Source organism: Topomyia yanbarensis, chromosome 2, assembly GCF_030247195.1.
Source record: "Topomyia yanbarensis strain Yona2022 chromosome 2, ASM3024719v1, whole genome shotgun sequence".
NCBI classification, from domain to species: domain Eukaryota; kingdom Metazoa; phylum Arthropoda; class Insecta; order Diptera; family Culicidae; genus Topomyia; species Topomyia yanbarensis.
The window spans coordinates 33124660-33143975 of NC_080671.1; the positions used below are offsets into that span (position 1 = coordinate 33124660).

General features: G+C 40.6%; 2 protein-coding genes across 2 annotated transcripts in view; one reads left to right on the plus strand and one right to left on the minus strand.

Moving 5' to 3' along the window:
* The window catches only part of LOC131682330 (alpha-tocopherol transfer protein-like), a 65458-nt gene extending 59019 nt beyond the window's left edge, over positions 1-6439 (plus strand). Inside the window, exons 4-6 of the mRNA XM_058963718.1 lie at positions 5628-5932; positions 6011-6161; positions 6221-6439. Of these exons, the coding sequence (XP_058819701.1) occupies positions 5628-5932; positions 6011-6161; positions 6221-6255 (491 nt within the window). The 3' untranslated portion in view covers positions 6256-6439. The remainder of the gene's footprint in view (positions 1-5627; positions 5933-6010; positions 6162-6220) is intronic.
* LOC131682327 (cytochrome P450 9e2-like) lies at positions 3479-5321 on the minus strand. The gene is made up of 2 exons (XM_058963714.1): positions 4709-5321; positions 3479-4649 (listed from the first exon to the last, which is right to left on the minus strand). Exons 1-2 carry the CDS (start codon positions 5257-5259, stop codon positions 3596-3598), a joined length of 1605 nt encoding a protein of 534 aa, XP_058819697.1. The 5' UTR covers positions 5260-5321; the 3' UTR covers positions 3479-3595.
* Positions 6440-19316: the final 12877 nt, after the last annotated feature.

Below are 19316 nucleotides of genomic sequence, written 5' to 3' on the forward strand. Positions count from 1 at the left end.
ATGGAAAGTCGCATAGATCCGAAGGCCGCATACTACTGTTTTAACTTCCGAAATCCGGTGATTTTACCTAGGCAGAGCCATGTAACGGAATTGCTCATTCTACGATTTCATCAACGATACGGTCATGCTAACAAAAGTACAGTGATGAACGAAATGCAACAGAAATTCCACGTTCCTAAACTACGGTCAGTCGTGAACAAGATCGTGAAGAAGTGTATGTGGTGCCGTGTATACCGAGCTAAACCGATCGAGCCAAGGATGGCGCCACTCCCACAGGTACGAGTCACTCCGTATGTTCGTCCATTCACATTTGTTGGATTGGACTACTTTGGACCGTTGCTAGTGAAACGAGGAAGAAGCAACCATAAGCGCTGGGTGGCACTGTTCACCTGCCTCACAGTGCGTGCCATTCATGTGGAGGTGGTGCATTCATTATCTGCGGAGTCTTGCAAAATGGCTATCCGAAGGTTCATCGCTAGAAGAGGGACACCTCAACAGATCTTCAGCGACAATGGCACCAATTTCCGAGGTGCAGCGAGAGAACTGTCTGAAGAGATTAAAACAATTAACCGTTCGATAGCCGCAGCATTTACCAATGCTGAAACAGAATGGCACTTCAATCCGCCATCAGCCCCTCACATGGGTGGCGCATGGGAAAGAAAGGTTCGCTCAGTGAAGGAGGCCCTAAAAGTACTGTCCCATCGTGACAAGTTGGACGACGAGGGACTAACAACGCTTTTATCGGAAGCAGAGATGATCGTCAACTCACATCCGCTTACATTTGTACCTTTGGAGACGCCAGAGCAGGAAGTAGTAACCCCGAACAACTTCCTCCTAATGAGCTCGGGCGGAGCCTCCAACACGAATAGGTCTCCAGCACATGAATCAATCTGCCTGAGAACAAACTGGAAACTCTTACAGCATCTACTCAACCAATTTTGGAAGCGTTGGGTTCAAGCTTATCTTCCAACTATCGCCAGAAGAACCAAGTGGTTTTCGGAACAAAAATCATTGCAGGAAGGTGATTTAGTGATTGTGGTAGACGAAACTGTGCGAAACGGTTGGTTGCGAGGCCGTATAATAAAGACCTACCCAGGACTAGACGGCCAGGTACGTAAAGTTGACGTGCTAACTAATAATGGAACATTACAACGACCAGTGATCAAGGTGGCTCTTCTGGATGTTCTAAATGATAGTAAGGCCAACCATGGATAGGCAATACGGGTCGGGGTGTTAAGATAGGTACGATCTAGCCCCTCGATCTCTAGAATCGTTGCTTCATTAAAAAGTCAGCCTCTAAATAAGGCGTTGCATCAACAGAAATCATTAGATGTAAGAGAAAACCTAGATGTAAACAAAAGTGAAATTAATCTGCATTGATTGCTACATTTAACGTGTTTAGTGCTAATCTACAAATTGAATTCTTCAAGGTAATAATTATATTTAAGAAAGTGTTCTGTGAATTCCATCGAACAGTGTTAACACCAATTAATTCCAGCTTAGCAACAAGTGATTTGTCGTGTGGCCAATATCCCACAAGATCCTCGTGCGAGGCGATTAAGATAGGGCAAATAGATTGCTATTGGTGGTACACTGCGTAAGGAGAGACATAACCTTGTTATCAGTAGAATAACCCGTGAAAATTATTGTAAGTAGATTTAAGGGTTTGGTTTACTTGTTACTAAAATAAAATATTTTTAGTTTGAGTCGCGCAAAAGCAAACGGACTGCGAAAAGTTTTTACAATCTGAGTAGATCGTGACAAATCAGGGAGCATTTAGCTCAAGTAAATAGGTATTTTCCAACGATTGAATCTCCAGGTGACTCGGATGAGGTAGTGGAAATAAAACACACTTAATCATAGTAGCAGCATGCCAAGAGGCTTGTTCGCTTCGACTTATGCGTGCTTCTAGAGGAATCCCTTGGTTAAAAGCCGAACTTAAGTCTCAAGTCTCAACGAGGATAGTTGATAATTAAATTTCTTTCGAAATCAGAAAACTTTTATGTCAATTCAATTAGAATTGCTAATGATGAATGCTCGTCTGATGAAGATGAAGTAAGTACTTAAAGAGAAGCTAGAAGTAGAAATATTTGCTATCGACATGATTGGACACATGATGCAAGTAGCGTATCTACAGTGCTGCCGGGAGCAGAAATAATAGCCAGGCAACCCATGAAAGGGTTCAATCACGCGAAGAATCAACTGGATGTGATGCACGATAACCGTCTGAACTTCAACATTCACATCCACTGTTGTCAATTTTTGTCAGAATGAGTTTGATTATAAACCAACAAACAACGTTATATCAATTCGTAGAGCTAATTTCATTGTTATATAAGACTTAGCTATTTAACAGGTGTTCAATAAAAAATGAGAATAATTTCAATACCTTTCTGTGATTAAAGTAAAGAGTGTAATTTTTTTCTCTCTAATAGAATGGCTCCTACAAATGGATGGCATGTTTCTTTTCGCTCGTGTGCTGTCAGTTCAATCGAAGATGGCGTCGAAACCTCAAGCACTCCGCGAGCGTGTCGTACGGTTTTACGAAATGCATGGTCATCGTGGAAAAAAGTTTACGGTAGACCACTTTCGAGACCAAAACGTGCCCGTGAGTACAGTTTATCGGATGCTGACATCCCTGAGCGTGGAGCGGAAGGCCGGTAGCGGCCGTCCGACGAAGATAATGACAAAGAAGACACAACACAAAGAAGAACACCCTCAAGATGGAGGACATCATCTGTAGGAAGAAGATTCGGCCCCCCGAGTACACAGACGAGTAGATAGCGATCGTGAAATCGGTGGATGACGAAGAACTACCGCGGGACGTTGTTCGTGCAGGACGACGAAAGTTACTTTCCGCTCTCGAAGACCCACATTCCAGGAAATTACACCTACTGTTCCAGCGACAAGTCAGCCACATCCCCCGAAGTAAAATATAAGTTTAACCATACATTTGAAAAAAGTTATGCTGTACGTTGCCACATCGGACAGAGTGATTTCAAAGCCGTGGTTCAAGCCGAGCTGTCTGGCCATCAATCAACAAGTGTACCAGGAGGAGTGTCTTGAGAAAATTTTTCTGCCGTTCTTTAAGGAGCATCATACGGAGGGGAAGTACGTCTTCTGGTGGGACAACGCGTCGTCCCATTACGCAAAGAAGACGCTGGAGTATTTTGAGCAGAAAAAGATACCGTACGTGCCGAAAGAAGGGATTTTTTCGGCTCCCTTAGTACCCTAGTGTACAAAAATATTTGGCAGGTCAAGGATACGAAGCAATTGACCACAAGGATCCGGAATTATATGCGAAAAATGGATGTCAGTGTCGCCCCGCTCTCTTGTGAGAGCATCGCGACTAAGTTGCGCCGCACGGCGGACCAGGGCCCCTTCTTCAATGTTCATTGACTTTTTTTTAAGAATAAACATTTTTTTACTAGAAAAAACTGAATTCGTTGAAATTCTATTTGTTTTTGAACAACATGACTGAAAAAATTCTCATTTATTATTAAACACCCGTTAAGTTTCCAAAATATTCTTCAAAGTTGAAAGGGTTTTTAACTTTAATTGTGAATTTTATGAAACATTTTATGCACCCAAATTTCTACTTTGCCCTCGGAGTCAACTTGAACCAAAATCCACTCTTCGCCTTAATTCCAACAGCTCTCGTGTCAATTCGAACCGGCACATCGGTTCGGCTAGACAATTTCACAACAAAGTAGGCCAGCAGCTGGTACAACAAACACTTGATCTGCATCAACGCTAGCCTTGATCCGATGCAGTTACGTGGTCCATTACCGAACGGTAGAAAAGCATTTTGATCGATCGTGTGGCGGTTTTCATCGGAAAACCGTTCCGGATTGAATCGCATTGGGTTCGGATAATAACGGGGATCGGTGTGAATAGCTTGAATTGGAATCACTATCAATTGTCCTTTTTCTACGGTGACCTGCGTACCATCGCTGTTAACCATGATGTACGGCTTGATGCACTTCCGATTGGTTACTCCCGAAGGGGACCATCGTCGAAGTGTTTCCATGACCACCATGTCCAAGAATTTCATCTTTTGTAACGCTTCGTATGATAGATATTGCTCAGTGAGACTATTAGCAACACCGTCAACTTCTTCACGAAGTTTATCTTGAATTTCTGGATTCAAACTAAGCTCATAGAGAGCAAAACAAAGCAAGGTAGTCGTGCTATCTACTCCTCCAACGAAAAAGGATGCAGCCGCTGCTGCAATGTCCATATCGGTCCACCGTAAATGATCCCCGGTTGTTATCGGAGAGTGATCCTCCTCGGTTTGCAATTCAACATTTCCTCGTTGTTCATCTGAGTGCTCTAGTTTTAGTTCGTTTTTCCGAGCCAACATCATCAGATGGATGAAATCGGGACGCGAAATATTGCTTTGCTCGCGATGTTTGATGACTGTGGCCACAATGTGTTCATAGAATTCAGCCACATCTCGTGGTATAATCGTCATGCGCAACAAGGTGAAGAATTTGGCAGGAAGCATTGTCATAACGAACAATTTTAATCCTTGAAATCCAGTTGTTGAAATCAAACGTTTGCAATAGCAGAAAAATTCGTTCTTCGGTTCATGGATCGAATCAGCTTCCATGCCCAATGAGATGGATGTGATTACGTCAGTGCTCAGTCTGTAACAAATTATATCAACAACACTTTTACGAAAATGGAATAACACACCCATATTTACCTCTGGAACAAATCTTCCATTTCTTTTTCAAGCGTCTCTCCGTTGGAGCTTATCATCAGCTTCCGCATCACCTTTTCGGTATAGCTCGAAATCAAAACAAACATATTTCGCATCTTACTGCCGGTGAATGCTGGGCTCAATCCAGACCGTCCATGACGCCAACGCGATCCCTCCATGAAGAACAACGCCCTTCCCACGAGCGGATCAACGTCCTCCTTTAAATTGTTCGCATGATCGGTGAAGTGATCGAAATCTTTGATCGCAATCTGCTTCACCAGCTCCAGATCATGAACCAAGTAACCAGGTCGCCGGAAGACAAACAAACCGGAAAATTTTGCTTCGGGAAACATTCGGTAGCCCGCCGAAACAGCATCGTTAGTATGCATTCTGCCGGCGAAGAAAGGCCACAGCCCACCAAACAGAGGCCATGGCTTGACAAAAGGCACTCGACGTGGCACAAAATAATCGAAGCTGGCGATGGACCAACGATAGCCGAGATAGACCACCGTCGCAAATACTGTCACTACCAAAATCCAGCTTGCTATGTCCATGGTGAATCAGTGAAATTGTTGCACATCTCACACAACACTCGCTAAAATAAACGTCTCTCCAAGTTCACGGTCGAAGTAAAACAACTGAAACGGTGCTCTCAACACATCGTGTTGAATGATTATTGCGATCGCTATTCGCATAGGTGACAAGAATACTGTGGAAATCCAGTGTCTTTAAGTCGACTATGCGATTGAAGACAGTGTATGGGTCGGAGAGGGTCATTTTAAGTGATAACGCAAATTATTTACAATTAGGCAGGAACAGCTGTCAATTGATTATATCGTAGTCAACAGCGAGTTCAACATTGCATCTTTACAAATGTCTTCAAAAAATACCTAATCTTTATATTACCAACTCTTCCTTACAGAAAAATGGAAACCATCCGTTGTCTCCCTGAACGACCTGTTCCGTGCGATGCAGATCGCACTGGAGGCTGGCATGAATGAGCCCCGCACTCAGCTGAACGGTGCCGTTGTAATTCTGGACATGGAAGGTCTCTCGTTGTCGCAGATTTTCCAATTTACACCCCGCTTCGCTGCCATGGCCGTCGAGTGGGTCCAGGAGTGCACGGCGATGCGCCTGAAGTCCATTCACGTCGTCAACAATTCGTATCTGTTCAACATGCTGTTCACCATCTTCAAACCGTTCCTGTCGGATAAGCTGAAGAAAAGGGTATTTACGTTGCCCCGTTGGTACAGCAATTGTTGCGTCGATCTGATTGTGATATTGTTTCTCTTCTTCACATTATAGATCATCTTCCATAACAGGGACTGGGCATCACTCACTTCTCACGTCGATCCGGGTTGCTTGCGGCCCCGGTATGGAGGTACCCTGGATGCACCAGACTACGAAGGGCGGCTGATTGGGGAAATGCTGACGCTGTATCAGAAGGAGTATGAAGGTATGTTATTATATTTGTTTGATAGTTGACGAGTTAATAAGTTGTTCATTTAATTGCAGAAGCCAACTCGTTCGGGTATCCCAAAAAGGTGTAGCGCAAAGGAGATGAATAGTTGATTCGAAATACATTGTTAATAACTTTTGTTTAAGAAAAACACCAATCATTGTGATAAACCATAGTACATTTAATAGGAGTGTGGAATTATTTAATTTAAATAGCCCGAATTATATTCGACATTTAAATATGACGGAATAAAGGTAGAATTTTAATTATCAGAATTCTCAATTGATTCTCAGTTTGTGATCCAGTGGAGACAACTTTACACACAACAGGTTTTTCAATGCACAAAAAACTCTACCGCCAATTATACAAATTTTTGTGAACACTAACAACGTGAAATAATTTAAATAGATAAGCAAAGTCAGTGTCCGGAACTGCCGTAGAATAAACCCCCACACAATAAGTCGATTTGTATACCCATAATTTATTCCTGCGGGAGGCAAACCGCGCCAAGGTGGTGTTTTATGCCTTTTGGACGCAACTCATCAAACGACTCGCATCTGCCCGTAGATTGAAAGAATAATGTCGGGGGAAATAAACAGGAAAGAATGATGTGCAAGGAAAGGAGCCGCCACGTGCTCGCAGAAAACCGTTTAGAGAACTGTAACGCACCGCACCCCGCAGGAAAGGTGTTAGTTATCATTTAGGTACCGGCGATGGGTTGAAGCTCTACCAGCAGGTTTTCGCCTATCGCTTTCAACGTTCTTCAACGAGGAGAATCCTTTATTTTCCTCGTTTTGTTCCATGAAGGCATACTCTAGGTCCACATAATTGTGACTGCGATCATTATAATTATTTAAAACACCGCCGCGAACGGGTGTCTCGAATTAAAGTCGTAGGTCCTGAGGAAAGATGCAAAACATGTACGAGTGCTACTTCTACGATCACCGAGGAGCAAACTCGGATGAACTTCATCGAAATTTGGCGCGTTCACAACAAAGCTTTCAACAGTGCATTGGAAGTTGCTGCACAATTCAATCGTCAACGCGTAGAAAAGATTTTCGGTGGAGTGAAGACCGCGAAAGTGATCTAGTGAGCTGTGATGGTTTGGAGCTGTGCGGTGAGAATTTCGAAGAGAAAAGTTGTGTTAATTTCGGTGTCAGCGATGATAGCGAATCAAATCCAGCGAATCGAAGCATGCTGAGCCATTTTGAAGGGCAAACAACATCGGGTAAGTAATGCGTCTTTGAAGGACAAAGGTGTAGGGGAAAAAATATTTTAAGTGCAATAAACGGCTGGTTTCTCAAGAGCTGTTGTAAGATCAGGTCAGTACAAATTCGAATATGAAGTGATTTGTTCTAGTGGCTGCAATTAAAAGTCAAAAGGGCAGATCCTGCGTTGGAAAGCCACTTCCTATCTATTGGAGTGTGAAACTCGGATAAAACCTTCAAGCGTACATTCGGATTGAGGCCCTTCGGCGTTCTAGTAGAATTTCAATTTTGTTGTATGCTATTTGATGTTTAAGTACATTTAAACGGCATTTACTGTGGAATATTCTTTTACGCGCATTGTATTGAGTGATTCATCTAACCGGTTCTTGCAAACCGATATTGTGAGGGAAAAATGTATGTGATTGCTACTAACAAAAGGAAAGGGACAAGATAAAAAAGCGCGTATTGTTCTGTTGCATGGTTATATACGAACAGGGCCGTCGAGAGCCGCGCCGGGCCCCGGGGTTCGAAGTAGGGGAATTATGGTTAAAACCGACACCTTAAGCTAAACAATTTTTCTAAGTTGCCACAAAACCAATAAAATTATAGTTTTTATGCAGAATTCTTCTTCAGAAAATTCTTAACAAGACTTAATTTTTTCAGCGCTTCAAAAAATTAATTTCATTAAAAATTATTGGTTGTAAAACTTGGAAAACAAAGTGACTTTTTGTAGGCACTGCGGGTAAAACCGACACCCTATAGGGGTAAGATCGACACCCCTTTAATTTATTTTCTCTCCACTTTATTAAAATCTTTATCTTTATTAAACATGAGATATATGCGTGATTAATAAAGTGTGAGTATGTATGATGCAAATATGTGCTTTTTATTGCTTCATCATGTAGTGAGGGGAAGAAAGTTCGAAAGCGTAGTACTCTAAATAAGAGTATTTTATGCTATAGGATTATTTATTGATATGAGTATTTCCAAATAATCCTTGCGCACATCATTGCAACCTCCAGTTTCATTTTATTTCATAAGAGAAGATTTTCAAGCGTTCTACGTTCTGCTAATTGGATTCATTCACTTATAAGTGACACACACACACTTCTTAGTAAAACTATCTTTTTCAGATTTGATTTTTCAGACTCTGATCATCAACGATCTATTGGGGTATACATAAGATCATTGTCTCATTGTGATAAAGTTCGTCTATGACAAACCAAGAGAACACTAGAAATTCGGTTTGATGAGCTTTTTGCAGAAATAGCAGCAGCTTCGATAGAATCAGATAAGCGATAATTCCAATTTTTGATTTTTAAAGAGACTTACAAGAAATAAACACAATAAAAGTATTTCTGTGCATTTCAGTTGATACTATAGTGTTCTAATAGGCTAATTGAAGTGTCACAGAGATCCCCAGTATTTTAAAATGAATCGCAAGTATACACAACCATCTTAACAGCGTGTCGGTTTTACCCTAACCATAGGGTGTCGGTTTTACCCCAACAGCGCACATTTTTTTTATAAAAGCGATTAAAAATATTGAATTTCTCAAACTCGTCTTCAATGCACCTAGTTGATCATAGGACAGGCCGATAATAATAGGTACTGAAAAATGTGGTGATTTGAAAAGCTTTTGTTCGGTTAAAACCTTAAAATCTACCAACGAAATTTAACATCCAGACGAGTATGAAAGCTTCTGTCGTATGTTTTGTTTATTTTTATGACATTCGGCGTACTAACGTAAATCCAATTTTTCTTCGAATGCTCTAAATAAACGTACTAATAAAAATGTATCATTATGAAATGAATAAAAATTTGATTTCTAGGAAATGTTGTGGGGTGTCGGTTTTACCCACAGTGTCGGTTTTTCCCACAATTCCCCTACTGACGGGCCGTACCATATATGACTTCTTATTTCAACATCGATTAGAGGAACTATACAAATGCAACCGTTTCAATTAAACTATTTTTTATGAAAATTGTTTATTTGATACGAATGCGTTAGCTTACCAGAGTCGTCAGTATTTTAAATAAGTAATAGATGAAAAAATAAAAATAATAAAGGAATATTTGTTTGTGGCTGGCCATTAGAATGACTTGCGTCCGATTTGCCATTGCAATTGGAAACCTTTTTTGCGACATTGCCATACAGTCCATATCGCCATCGTTCATGCTCCCTTGACGCACGTTAATGCTACCATCGTTAATGCTGCTCAGAATCCGAGCTTAGAAAAATTGACATCCCTTCGTGAGCTTGAAAGAGAAATAAAATTCTATTCATGCCCGCCGCGATGAATCGAAGGTTTCTTTGTTTTCCTCGCCCGTCCGCTCTGATATCATCAAGCAAAAGTGCACCAGATATAGATTATGCAGTTCAGTTATGCTCGAAAATGTAAAAGAACTTCTGCCTTCAAACTGTCCACATAATAACAAATGGATGCTTTGGTTTGTGAATGAATTTATATTTCCTCTGCACTCAACCATTCGATTCTGCATAAAATTTCAGTCAGTTTGGAAGTGAATGAATGAGGGAAGCATTGAAACTGAATATTGAATTCAGCAAATTAATCAGAAATAGGCAACTGAATGTAAAATTTCGCACCACTGATGCTGCCTTGTTTCTTATTGTTGGTACATGTTGATGATTTTGAGGCACTGGATGCAGCTATTGCAGTTGTCACTATGACCTGAACGAATTTTCTTTATTGGTTTCTGAAAATGGTAAAATCGGTTTTGGAATCAGTTGTTACATTTGCGCTAACATTCAGAGAGAAAACATTCCGAATGCGATGAATGGGATCCAACAGCGAAGTCTGCTGTTAGAAAGACTGAGACAGAGAGTTGTGAGAGAAAGAGTTTCAACTTTTGGTGAATACTAATAGGTAGAATAAGTATCTAGTTCAACGCCCACATTTTTCTGCATCAAATGTGTACACTGGAACCTCTATTTACGGACCAAGCCAAGGGTTCGTAAATTGAATTAGTTCGTTTTTTGGGATTTAGATCGTAAAAAATTCGCTTCACATTCTTATCAAAATTCGTTGGTTGAGCAACATTATCGATAACCCTAACAATATGGGTATTTCCGGAACGGGCTTGACAAGTACATGATGAAAAGGGATATTTGGCACCTTTTTGAAATCCAGGATGGAGACTTCCGATTGAACAATAATCTCGATAACCCTAACAATTTGGGAATTTTTGAAACGGGCCTAATGAGTAGATAATAGAAATGGTACCTTGGAGCTATTTCAAACAATATCTGTATAAACTATGAGGGTATTTTTAAGCGGGTTTGCCGAGTAGATGAGCGATGCCCTTTTGAAGGCCAATATAGCGTCTTCTGGTTTAGAGAAGTTTTCTATAATCATATCATCCGCATCACAAATCAATATACCTATATCTATTCTATGATTATCTTTTTTCGAAAATGTCAATATTTTAGGTTATAGAGATGTCTTAACTGGAATTCGCCATCTTGGTTTTCAAAGTGGCTTCATTCATTGATTTTCGTCATCTACTCGTCAACCCCATTCCGAAAATATCCAACTTTTATTAGTAACATTAGCTAAGAATATGATAAATTGTACACAACTTCATACTGTACACTTTGACAAACACTTGCGATAAATGAAACCAGAATGGTTCTATTGCACTGTTAAATGAATCTAATTGGGTTACGTTCACGTACTTCAGAAAACCATTGGAACTATTGGAACGTAGTTATTATTATTGAGAGGGAAAAACCCACGGGAGTGGATTTTCAAAAGCTCCTTCTCCCGTAGGCACAAAACCTCTATCTTTTAGGTATCAACATTTAACAAACAAACCAAATGATACAATGACTAACACTAAACACTGCTTAAAATAAACACTTCTTAAACTCTATCTTACATAGGTAAAGTATTAACATTAACATAAAAAATTGGCTTACACTATCAGGTTTGGGAAAGGGTGCGCGAAAACAATTTTTTTAAAGAAGTGCGAGACAAATTGAAGTCAAAGACATTGTAACATTGATTGAACACTCTACACATGCTACTGACGGGTTCATTTTTGCCATAATTAGTACGAGACACTGGAAGACGGACAAAAGAGTAGGAACGAAGGTTTCGGAGGCGAATATCAATGTTGAGAAGACGGAGTAAATCAGGGCAGTCAATGCGAGACAATAACAGATCAGAGACAAAAGACGCTTTGGTCACATTGCGGCGCAAAGACAGTGTTTCAAGACCAATAAGGTTGCAACGATCTTCGTATCTGGGCAGATTGTAGGGATCGCTCCAAAGCAGGTGGCGCAGCGCAAAACGCACAAATTTACGCTCAATACTCTCGATGCGTTGAATGCTGTTCTTGTAGAAAGGAGCCCAAACAACGGCGGCGTATTCCAGTGTGGAACGAACGAGCGAGCAGTACAACGTTTTTAAGCACTGTACGTTAGTGAAATGCTTAGTAACCCTAAAAATAACTCCTAGATTACGCGAAGCCTTAGACGAGATAAAAGCAATGTGATCCTTAAATGTAAGCTTTGAATCCACAAGAATCACTAAATCTTTCACTGTAGTTTCTATTTTTAATTTGTTTTGCAAGATAGTGTAGTCGAATGTTACGATGGAGCGTTTTCGTGCAAACGTAATCACAGAACACTTCGAGGCATTCAAAACCATCCTGTTAGTCATGCACCAATTAGCGAAAATGTCTAACTGAGATTGCAAAAACAAAGCATCAGAGTAACTTTTAACTACATGGAATAACTTATAGTCATCGGCATAAGACACCTTGAAGCACTTAATCAATGAATCCAGATCGTTTATGTATAGAAGGAAAATATAAGGACCGATATGGCTGCCTTGAGGTACGCCGGACGTTACGTCGAAGGATGAGGATAAATGATTCCCGATTTTAACAGACATTTTACGGCCCGACAAGTAAGATCGAAGCCATTGGTTGATTTTATTGAAGGCGGCCGGCAGATCGGTGTATATTGCATCAGCCTGCAATCGATCCTGTAGCCGAGCGAGCGATAAATGAGGTGTAGGCTACTAAATTAGTGCAAGTAGATCGCCTGGGAATGAAACCGTGTTAAGTTTCTGAGATGTATCTAGAACAACAATGTGTCAAAAACTCGAGAACGATGAGCTCCAATAATTTCGATAGTGCACATAAAGATGCGATTCCTCGGTAATTGGGAACTTCGCTTTTGGATCCTTTTTTATAAACCGGAAAAACGTAAGATGATTTCCAGATGGTAGGAAACACTCCGGAACTCAACGATATATTGAAAACGACGGACAGAGGTAGGCAAAGCGACGAGGAGCATTTTTTAATGATAGATGATGGGATTCCGTCAGGTCCAGGAGTGTTAGAACACTTGAGTTTTGTGCAAGCTTTTTGTACAATATCGGAAGATATCGTGAAATGAGGTCCAATACTAGTCCTACGGGGAATGTTGTCGGCTGCTGCGGAGACTTGTTGATTATTAAGAGTATCATTGGTAAAAACACTGCTGAATTGTTGGCGAAATAACTCACAGATGTCCGGAAATGAAGTCGCTTCTAAATCACCCAGCGACATAGAAGTGGGTAAACCTGACTCACGCCTCTGTTCATTAACGTAATTCCAAAACTTTTTTGGATTGTTACGAAGGTGGCTCTGAATACGATGAAGGTAGGAATTGAAGAGAGACTTATTAAGTCTCTTGTAACAATGATTTAAGAAGATTCTGATTCTTTAGCATATCGGTTCGGTATTTCGAAAACTTTTTTAGAGCTGACCTTTTGGCCGATTTAAACTTTTTTAGTGTACGATTCGACCATGGAGGATATTCACAGCCATGATTGAGTTTTTTAGGAGTAAACTGGTCGATAGCATAAATCAGTACGTTCGAAACAATTTCAGCCGCTGCGTTTGCATCAGATTGTGGCAAGATTTCATTCCAAATGATACGAGACAAGAAAAGGTGCATTCCTCGAAAATCTGTCTTGCGATAGGCATATGTCAGTTTCTCAGTGGTATCTTCGAATGTACAAGGTACACATTTTCGGAGAAAACAATGAAGAGCAGGGTGGTGTTGGCATAGTTTAACGAGAGGAGCTGGAGCACGACAAACGGCAAAGTGATCGGAGAGCTCCTGGCTTCCAAAGCAAAGATCCAAAATACAGTTGTTGTCATTAGTGACGTCACATAGTTGAACTAGCCCCGCGGTGCTGTAACCGTCGAGTAGCTGAGTGATACACGTGTTAGTTGATGAGTGTGATGAGTCTGGGTACAGAAATGATGTATTATTGCGAACCCAATTAATGCCGCTAAAGTTGAAGTAGTTGATTGTAATATATTTGCAGTGTCGACAGAAACAATAAACTTCATCAATTAAATTAAAATAAATTTAATTCAGTTAAAAATGCGGGCCCCCAAAACAGACCCGGGCCCCAGGGTAGTTGCCCCCCCTGACCCCCCCTCTCGTCGGGCCTGTATACGAATGATATTTTATTCTCTCATCATACACGGTGAATCAATGTAAGTCAATTGGTGAAACATATTACACAGTAATGCAAATGATATCAGTGTTCGGTTAATATCCTGCCTCAATTGCTTACTCTTAGCATGTTGCGCAGCTTTCGAAATCATACTTGTGCTAACCTTTTGGTCATCAAATCGGCAACTTGATTATCAGTTTGCAAATACTTCAGTTGGACATGCCCTCGTTCAATCAGCTCACGAACGAAGAAATGCTGAATTTCGATGTGCTTCATCCTCTTATGCTTTCTATGCTCGACTGAAACCGAAATGCAAGATTGGTTATCTTCGTGTATCGTTACGGGCTTCACTACAGTAACACCAATGAAGTCCAGGAAATTCATAACCCACATGAGTTCACAACTACCCTGACATAACGCCATCAACTCTGCTTCTGTACTAGATAGTGCAACGGACGATTGTTTCCGGGTTACCCATGTCACCGTGGAACCGTGGAGTTTGATAACATAACCAGAAACGGATCGCCGATCGTTGGGATCGTTTCCCCAGTCAGCATCCATGAACGCCTCTAACTCCCCCGCCGATTCATCGTATCCATAAACCAGCTTGTACTCACTCGTTCCCTTCAAGTATCTGAGAATCCGCTTAAGGTGCACCCAATGCTGCTCATTTGCTCTGCACTGGAATCCGGCGAAATATTTTACTTATATACGTTTGTCACAAAACATTTAGATAAGTAAAAAATGGGTGTCATATGAAAGAGGTGGTAACTAAATGATGGATTGAAGCCATTTATAATTCTAAGGTGGCAATCTCCTCGATTTATTTACCACTCCCTGCCAAATAATTTTCTTTTCAATATGATTTTTTTTTTGGTAAGCGGAAGTCGCTGTTCGAATTTAATAGTTAATATATTTATATCAATTATTTTTTATTGGAATGAAAGTGCGTTTAAACTCATTGTATTTTTGTCTGCAAGCCGATAAGTGAAAAAAATCCATAGTAACAATGCTAGTGTCAAAAATTTACAGCAACGTTCGAACAAATAGTTTCTCTTGTGATCCGTATAAGAATATTCAAGTTTTACAAGTAAACGGACCATTTCGATTAAAAAGTAAATTTACATACACAAGGGCGCATGTGATTTGGTAAGCTTGTACATTGAAAAATTTACTTATTACTCGGCTGTGCGGGGAATTAGCTGACTTCAACTAAGTGTGTATGTAGGGTAACCAACCAATTTTGGACCCCTAGAGGAAGTGAAATTACGTGAACGTCACAAAATATTTGCTTGCCTATGTTTTTAATGCAATACATGCACGAGTCTGCTCCAAAATCACTGTTCTTGAAAGAAAACTGTCAATGGATGTTTTATACATTGACATAAACTCGAAAATTACATTTCTTCACAGCATGAATTTTTCACATTTCGGACCCTTCCACACTAATTTGTTCCAAGAATATTTTGGACACACTGAATGTTGTAACCCGTAATAATAATAGTAATAATTTAGCACTGGGTGGAAATATACCCTTTTTTGCGTATACACTCCGTAGAGTGTATTGTTTACGTAAAATTATGCTCACCGCTGTTCGGTACCGTTCACATTTAGTTGTAAATTTTTGTTCATTTTCGCGTTTGTGAACGGTTTTATTCGTACAGATAGGTTAGATAATTTTTGTTTTATGTTTGTGAATTAGTAACATAGGGCTTAGGTAGGCTACCGCTCTCCTCTTGCAAAAATTCGTGTGTACTGGTTATGCTGCTCATCTTTGACAGCTGTTCGACAAGGCGGTTGGCGGTTTGTGATAGTCGAGTGCGGAAGGCGGCCATCGAGATAAGGCAGAAAGTGACGAACCACGGCGATAGACAGACGTCGGCCAGATTACGTGTTTTGTTTTCGGGACAGTTTCCCGCCACTAGTGCCAGTGAGGTAGAGTGCGCGCGTGCGACGGTAAAATCACCCGTCAAGATTGCCGGCCCGTGGTTCGGGCACAGTGAAAATTACGGTGTCGGTTCGCCAACAGGGGTAAGCTAACAGTTAAGGAGTTTATTCGCTTCCCCGGCTAAATAATAAGGAACCGTGACATCGACCGTTCTCGCTATAGAGGATAAGTCGAACGAGCCTAGCTCTCCTCTATAGCTAATAGCCAAGGAGAACGAAGCAGGGCGGACAAAGGTTCCCCCTGGGAAGTTTACCGCGGTAACTTACGGGATCGTTTACGGCGAGTAGACGATCCGGCGATTCGTCGCCAACGTCGCTAGGGAGGTTCCAACAAAGGAGCCAAGCTCACCTCCCTAGCTAAACGCCAAGAACCGCTGCCGGAGCAGCCAACGCCATTCCGGGAGAACTCGGCCGTTGCAGTCCCGGCCGGTCGGAAGAAACCGCCCGTCTTCCCGCCAACGGTAGCAGCAGATCACCAGCAACAGCAGCAGTTGAGAGAGTAGCGGAGAATAAAAGTCGGTAAATCTAATAATTTATTTTGTTTGTTTACTTTTTTTTTGTTGTGTTACGAAATCCGAAAGTCTTGGTAGAAGCACCTAGGCCGCCCTGAAACAAAGGGTGCGCCGGGCAATTAAGAACCGGAGTAGTGGGCAAACCCCTACTTACAATGTGACTGAATATATTTTGGCAACAGTGAAGTTTTTTCTACTAAACTGACTCGTTCTCTTTGCAGTATATATGCATGAAAGAAGAACATAAGCAAACCAGTGGCTGCCAATCAAAAATGGTACATTAATCTTTATAAGGAAGGCTGACTGCATGAAGTATTTTTTTAGTTCTATCATTTTGAGAAAGAGAAAAACTTTCGGTACAATTAGGTTACTGCAGACTTAACAAAGCAGCATTAAATGTTATGCAATTGTTAAATAATATATTTCGTGTAACAATTCATCTGTAGCAGTATTATGGAGTAACATCCTCAAGTGGATAATAAATCAAGGTTCAAAGTGCGTCAAAAATCTTCTTGTACTAAATATTAATTCTTAATTCTTTTGTTTACGAGGTGGTTTCTTGTTATTCTTTCTAAGCTCAGTTTTTCTTTGTTTCTCTTTCTTTACTTTCCTTTTTTCTTCAGTTTTCGCCTTGTGGTATTCAACTGTTCGGTGCAATGTTAAAATAGCAGGGCTACGTCGCTTGAACCGTGACGTTCCTGTTCGTGTGAGTGTTTCAGGCGATTCTAGGAATTCAGCAAGCACACTCTTATTATCATTATTTAGCTGTGATATGTCTCTTAGATTTGTCAGCATATAGTCGAATTTGGGGGTGGGCGTAGCGTAGTTGGTAAATCGATTGCCTTGTACGCAGTGCACCTGGGTTCGGATCCCGACCCCGCACATAGGGTTAGAAATTTTTCATAAGAGATTTTTCTAACCCGAAGAGGCGAATGACCTTAAGGTTAAAACCTCTATAACCGAAATAAAAAAAAAATATAGTCGAATTCAACAAATTCGAACTACAAATGTTCTTGAACATGGATTTCAGAAGTCTTCTCTTTGGTCATATTATGGTCTTTAATGAAATGTTCCTCAATCGTTTGATTTTCGACATCCATTGGTTTGAACATTTTTAAATAATTTGACCAAAAAGAGCAGGCGACCTACAGTTACAAAATTTTTCACTTTTTGATTATTCTAACTCGTTAAACAAATAGCTGTCAAGAAAGAAAATCGAGGGGTGTCCAAAATAAGTTTATATCAATTTTTTAAGACATTGTGGACACCATTTATTTAAGATTTTTTAGATAAAACATTACGAAAGAAACCTTTTCAAACACGTAACATGCATAATACCAAATCAGACAAACTAATTAAATCGATAAAAAATATTATAATTGTACATTTAAATCCAATTTGAAAATGTATCATTTCCACCGGTTCCTCTTCGCTATCGTTGAAACATGAAACATTTTCGGTGATATTTTTGAAAACTGTGGATTCTGGGGCCCTATTCTCACAGTCACGTCACTTGGTGACTAGAAGGAAATTTTCCTCTGGTCACTGGCCCTTATTACGAGTATCATTTCACGGTGAAAACAAAGTGAAGTGGCAACAATGCTATTACGGGAGTCACCCTAGTGATAAAAAATGGAAGAGTTCATCCGAAGTGACAACATGGATGAACTCGGTGTTATTATGACTACCACGTCACCATCATTTTATTGAAAAAATGACACTTCTCGTGATTTTTTTCATCGCCATTTTCGAGTGTGTAAAGCAGTCACGTAAAATGGAGTAAGTTCAAATTTTCCTTCTTGTTTGACTTTTTACTAATATTTTAACAATTTTATACTTGTTTAGGAAGAAAAAGACGAACAAGCGACAGTTTGCTCGCCTTGTAGCCTTCATGGAGAAAAATCCCGAAGTAGCCAGAGGAAGTAAGTTTGTCCAATCACGGGAATCAGTTACTTCTCTAGGATTCGCTGAATAGTTTGGGTCCTCCCACTCGTTCCGTAGCAGCATGGCAAAAGGTAGGCTTTGTGCTTTCAATTGTCCCTTTTAATGCATGCATTTATTTGTTAGAAAACGAATTTTTCAAACTAAATATCGGAGTGCTTCCTGTACACAACCTATACTTTTCCATCAATTACGCTTTCATTAATCATACCTAAATTTCTGCTTACCGTTTGTAGGTTTGGACCGACAAAAAGCTGCAACTAAAGCGAAAGCTGCAGCATAACAAGAATGAGTAGACGGCCACTGGAGGTGGGCCAAACACTCTACATTCATTCAACGACCTGGAAGAAACCATCATTCGTCTCCTTTCACAAGAGAGCGATGAACCACGATGGTATAATTTTCAACTATTACTAAATTTATCACCATAATTGATGATTGATTTGTGAAATTTAGGATCTGTTTTTGGAATACAACTACCACCTAGTGCAACTGAAATTGATGAACGCCCAGCATGTGTGCCTTGCGACGATGACCCGAGTGAGGAACCGAATGTCCCGGGCGACGAGTCTACGCATGATAATGCAGTCCATGATGATGCGATTAGGAAGGGTCAACCAGCAACGCGCGTCCGTGGACGAATGACTAATCGGAATTACCGTAAAGTTCTGCTTGAAAGGCAGACTGATGATCTGAGTAAGATGAAGCGGCATGTGTCGGACTGCGCTCGATATTCGCGTAAATCGTACGATTTGCAAGAAATGCGATTCGAGCTTGAAAAGAAGCGGTTGCAGCTGGACGAGGAAAAATTTCTTTTCAAAAAGCAGAAATCTAAAGAGCAAAGAGAAGCAAAAATCTAAAAGCCAGCAGCTACAATGCCAGTTGCAACTGCTTCAGTACAAGAAGCAGAAGCTAGACTTTGAAATGGGACGGACAACAACGATTAATACTGATGCGCAGGATTATCATGACATGGACCAGGATGAAAGTGACGATTAATTTATTACTATTACTTTTTTCAGTTAGTTTCCTAATAATGTTAGTATAACCGTCATTGTTTTG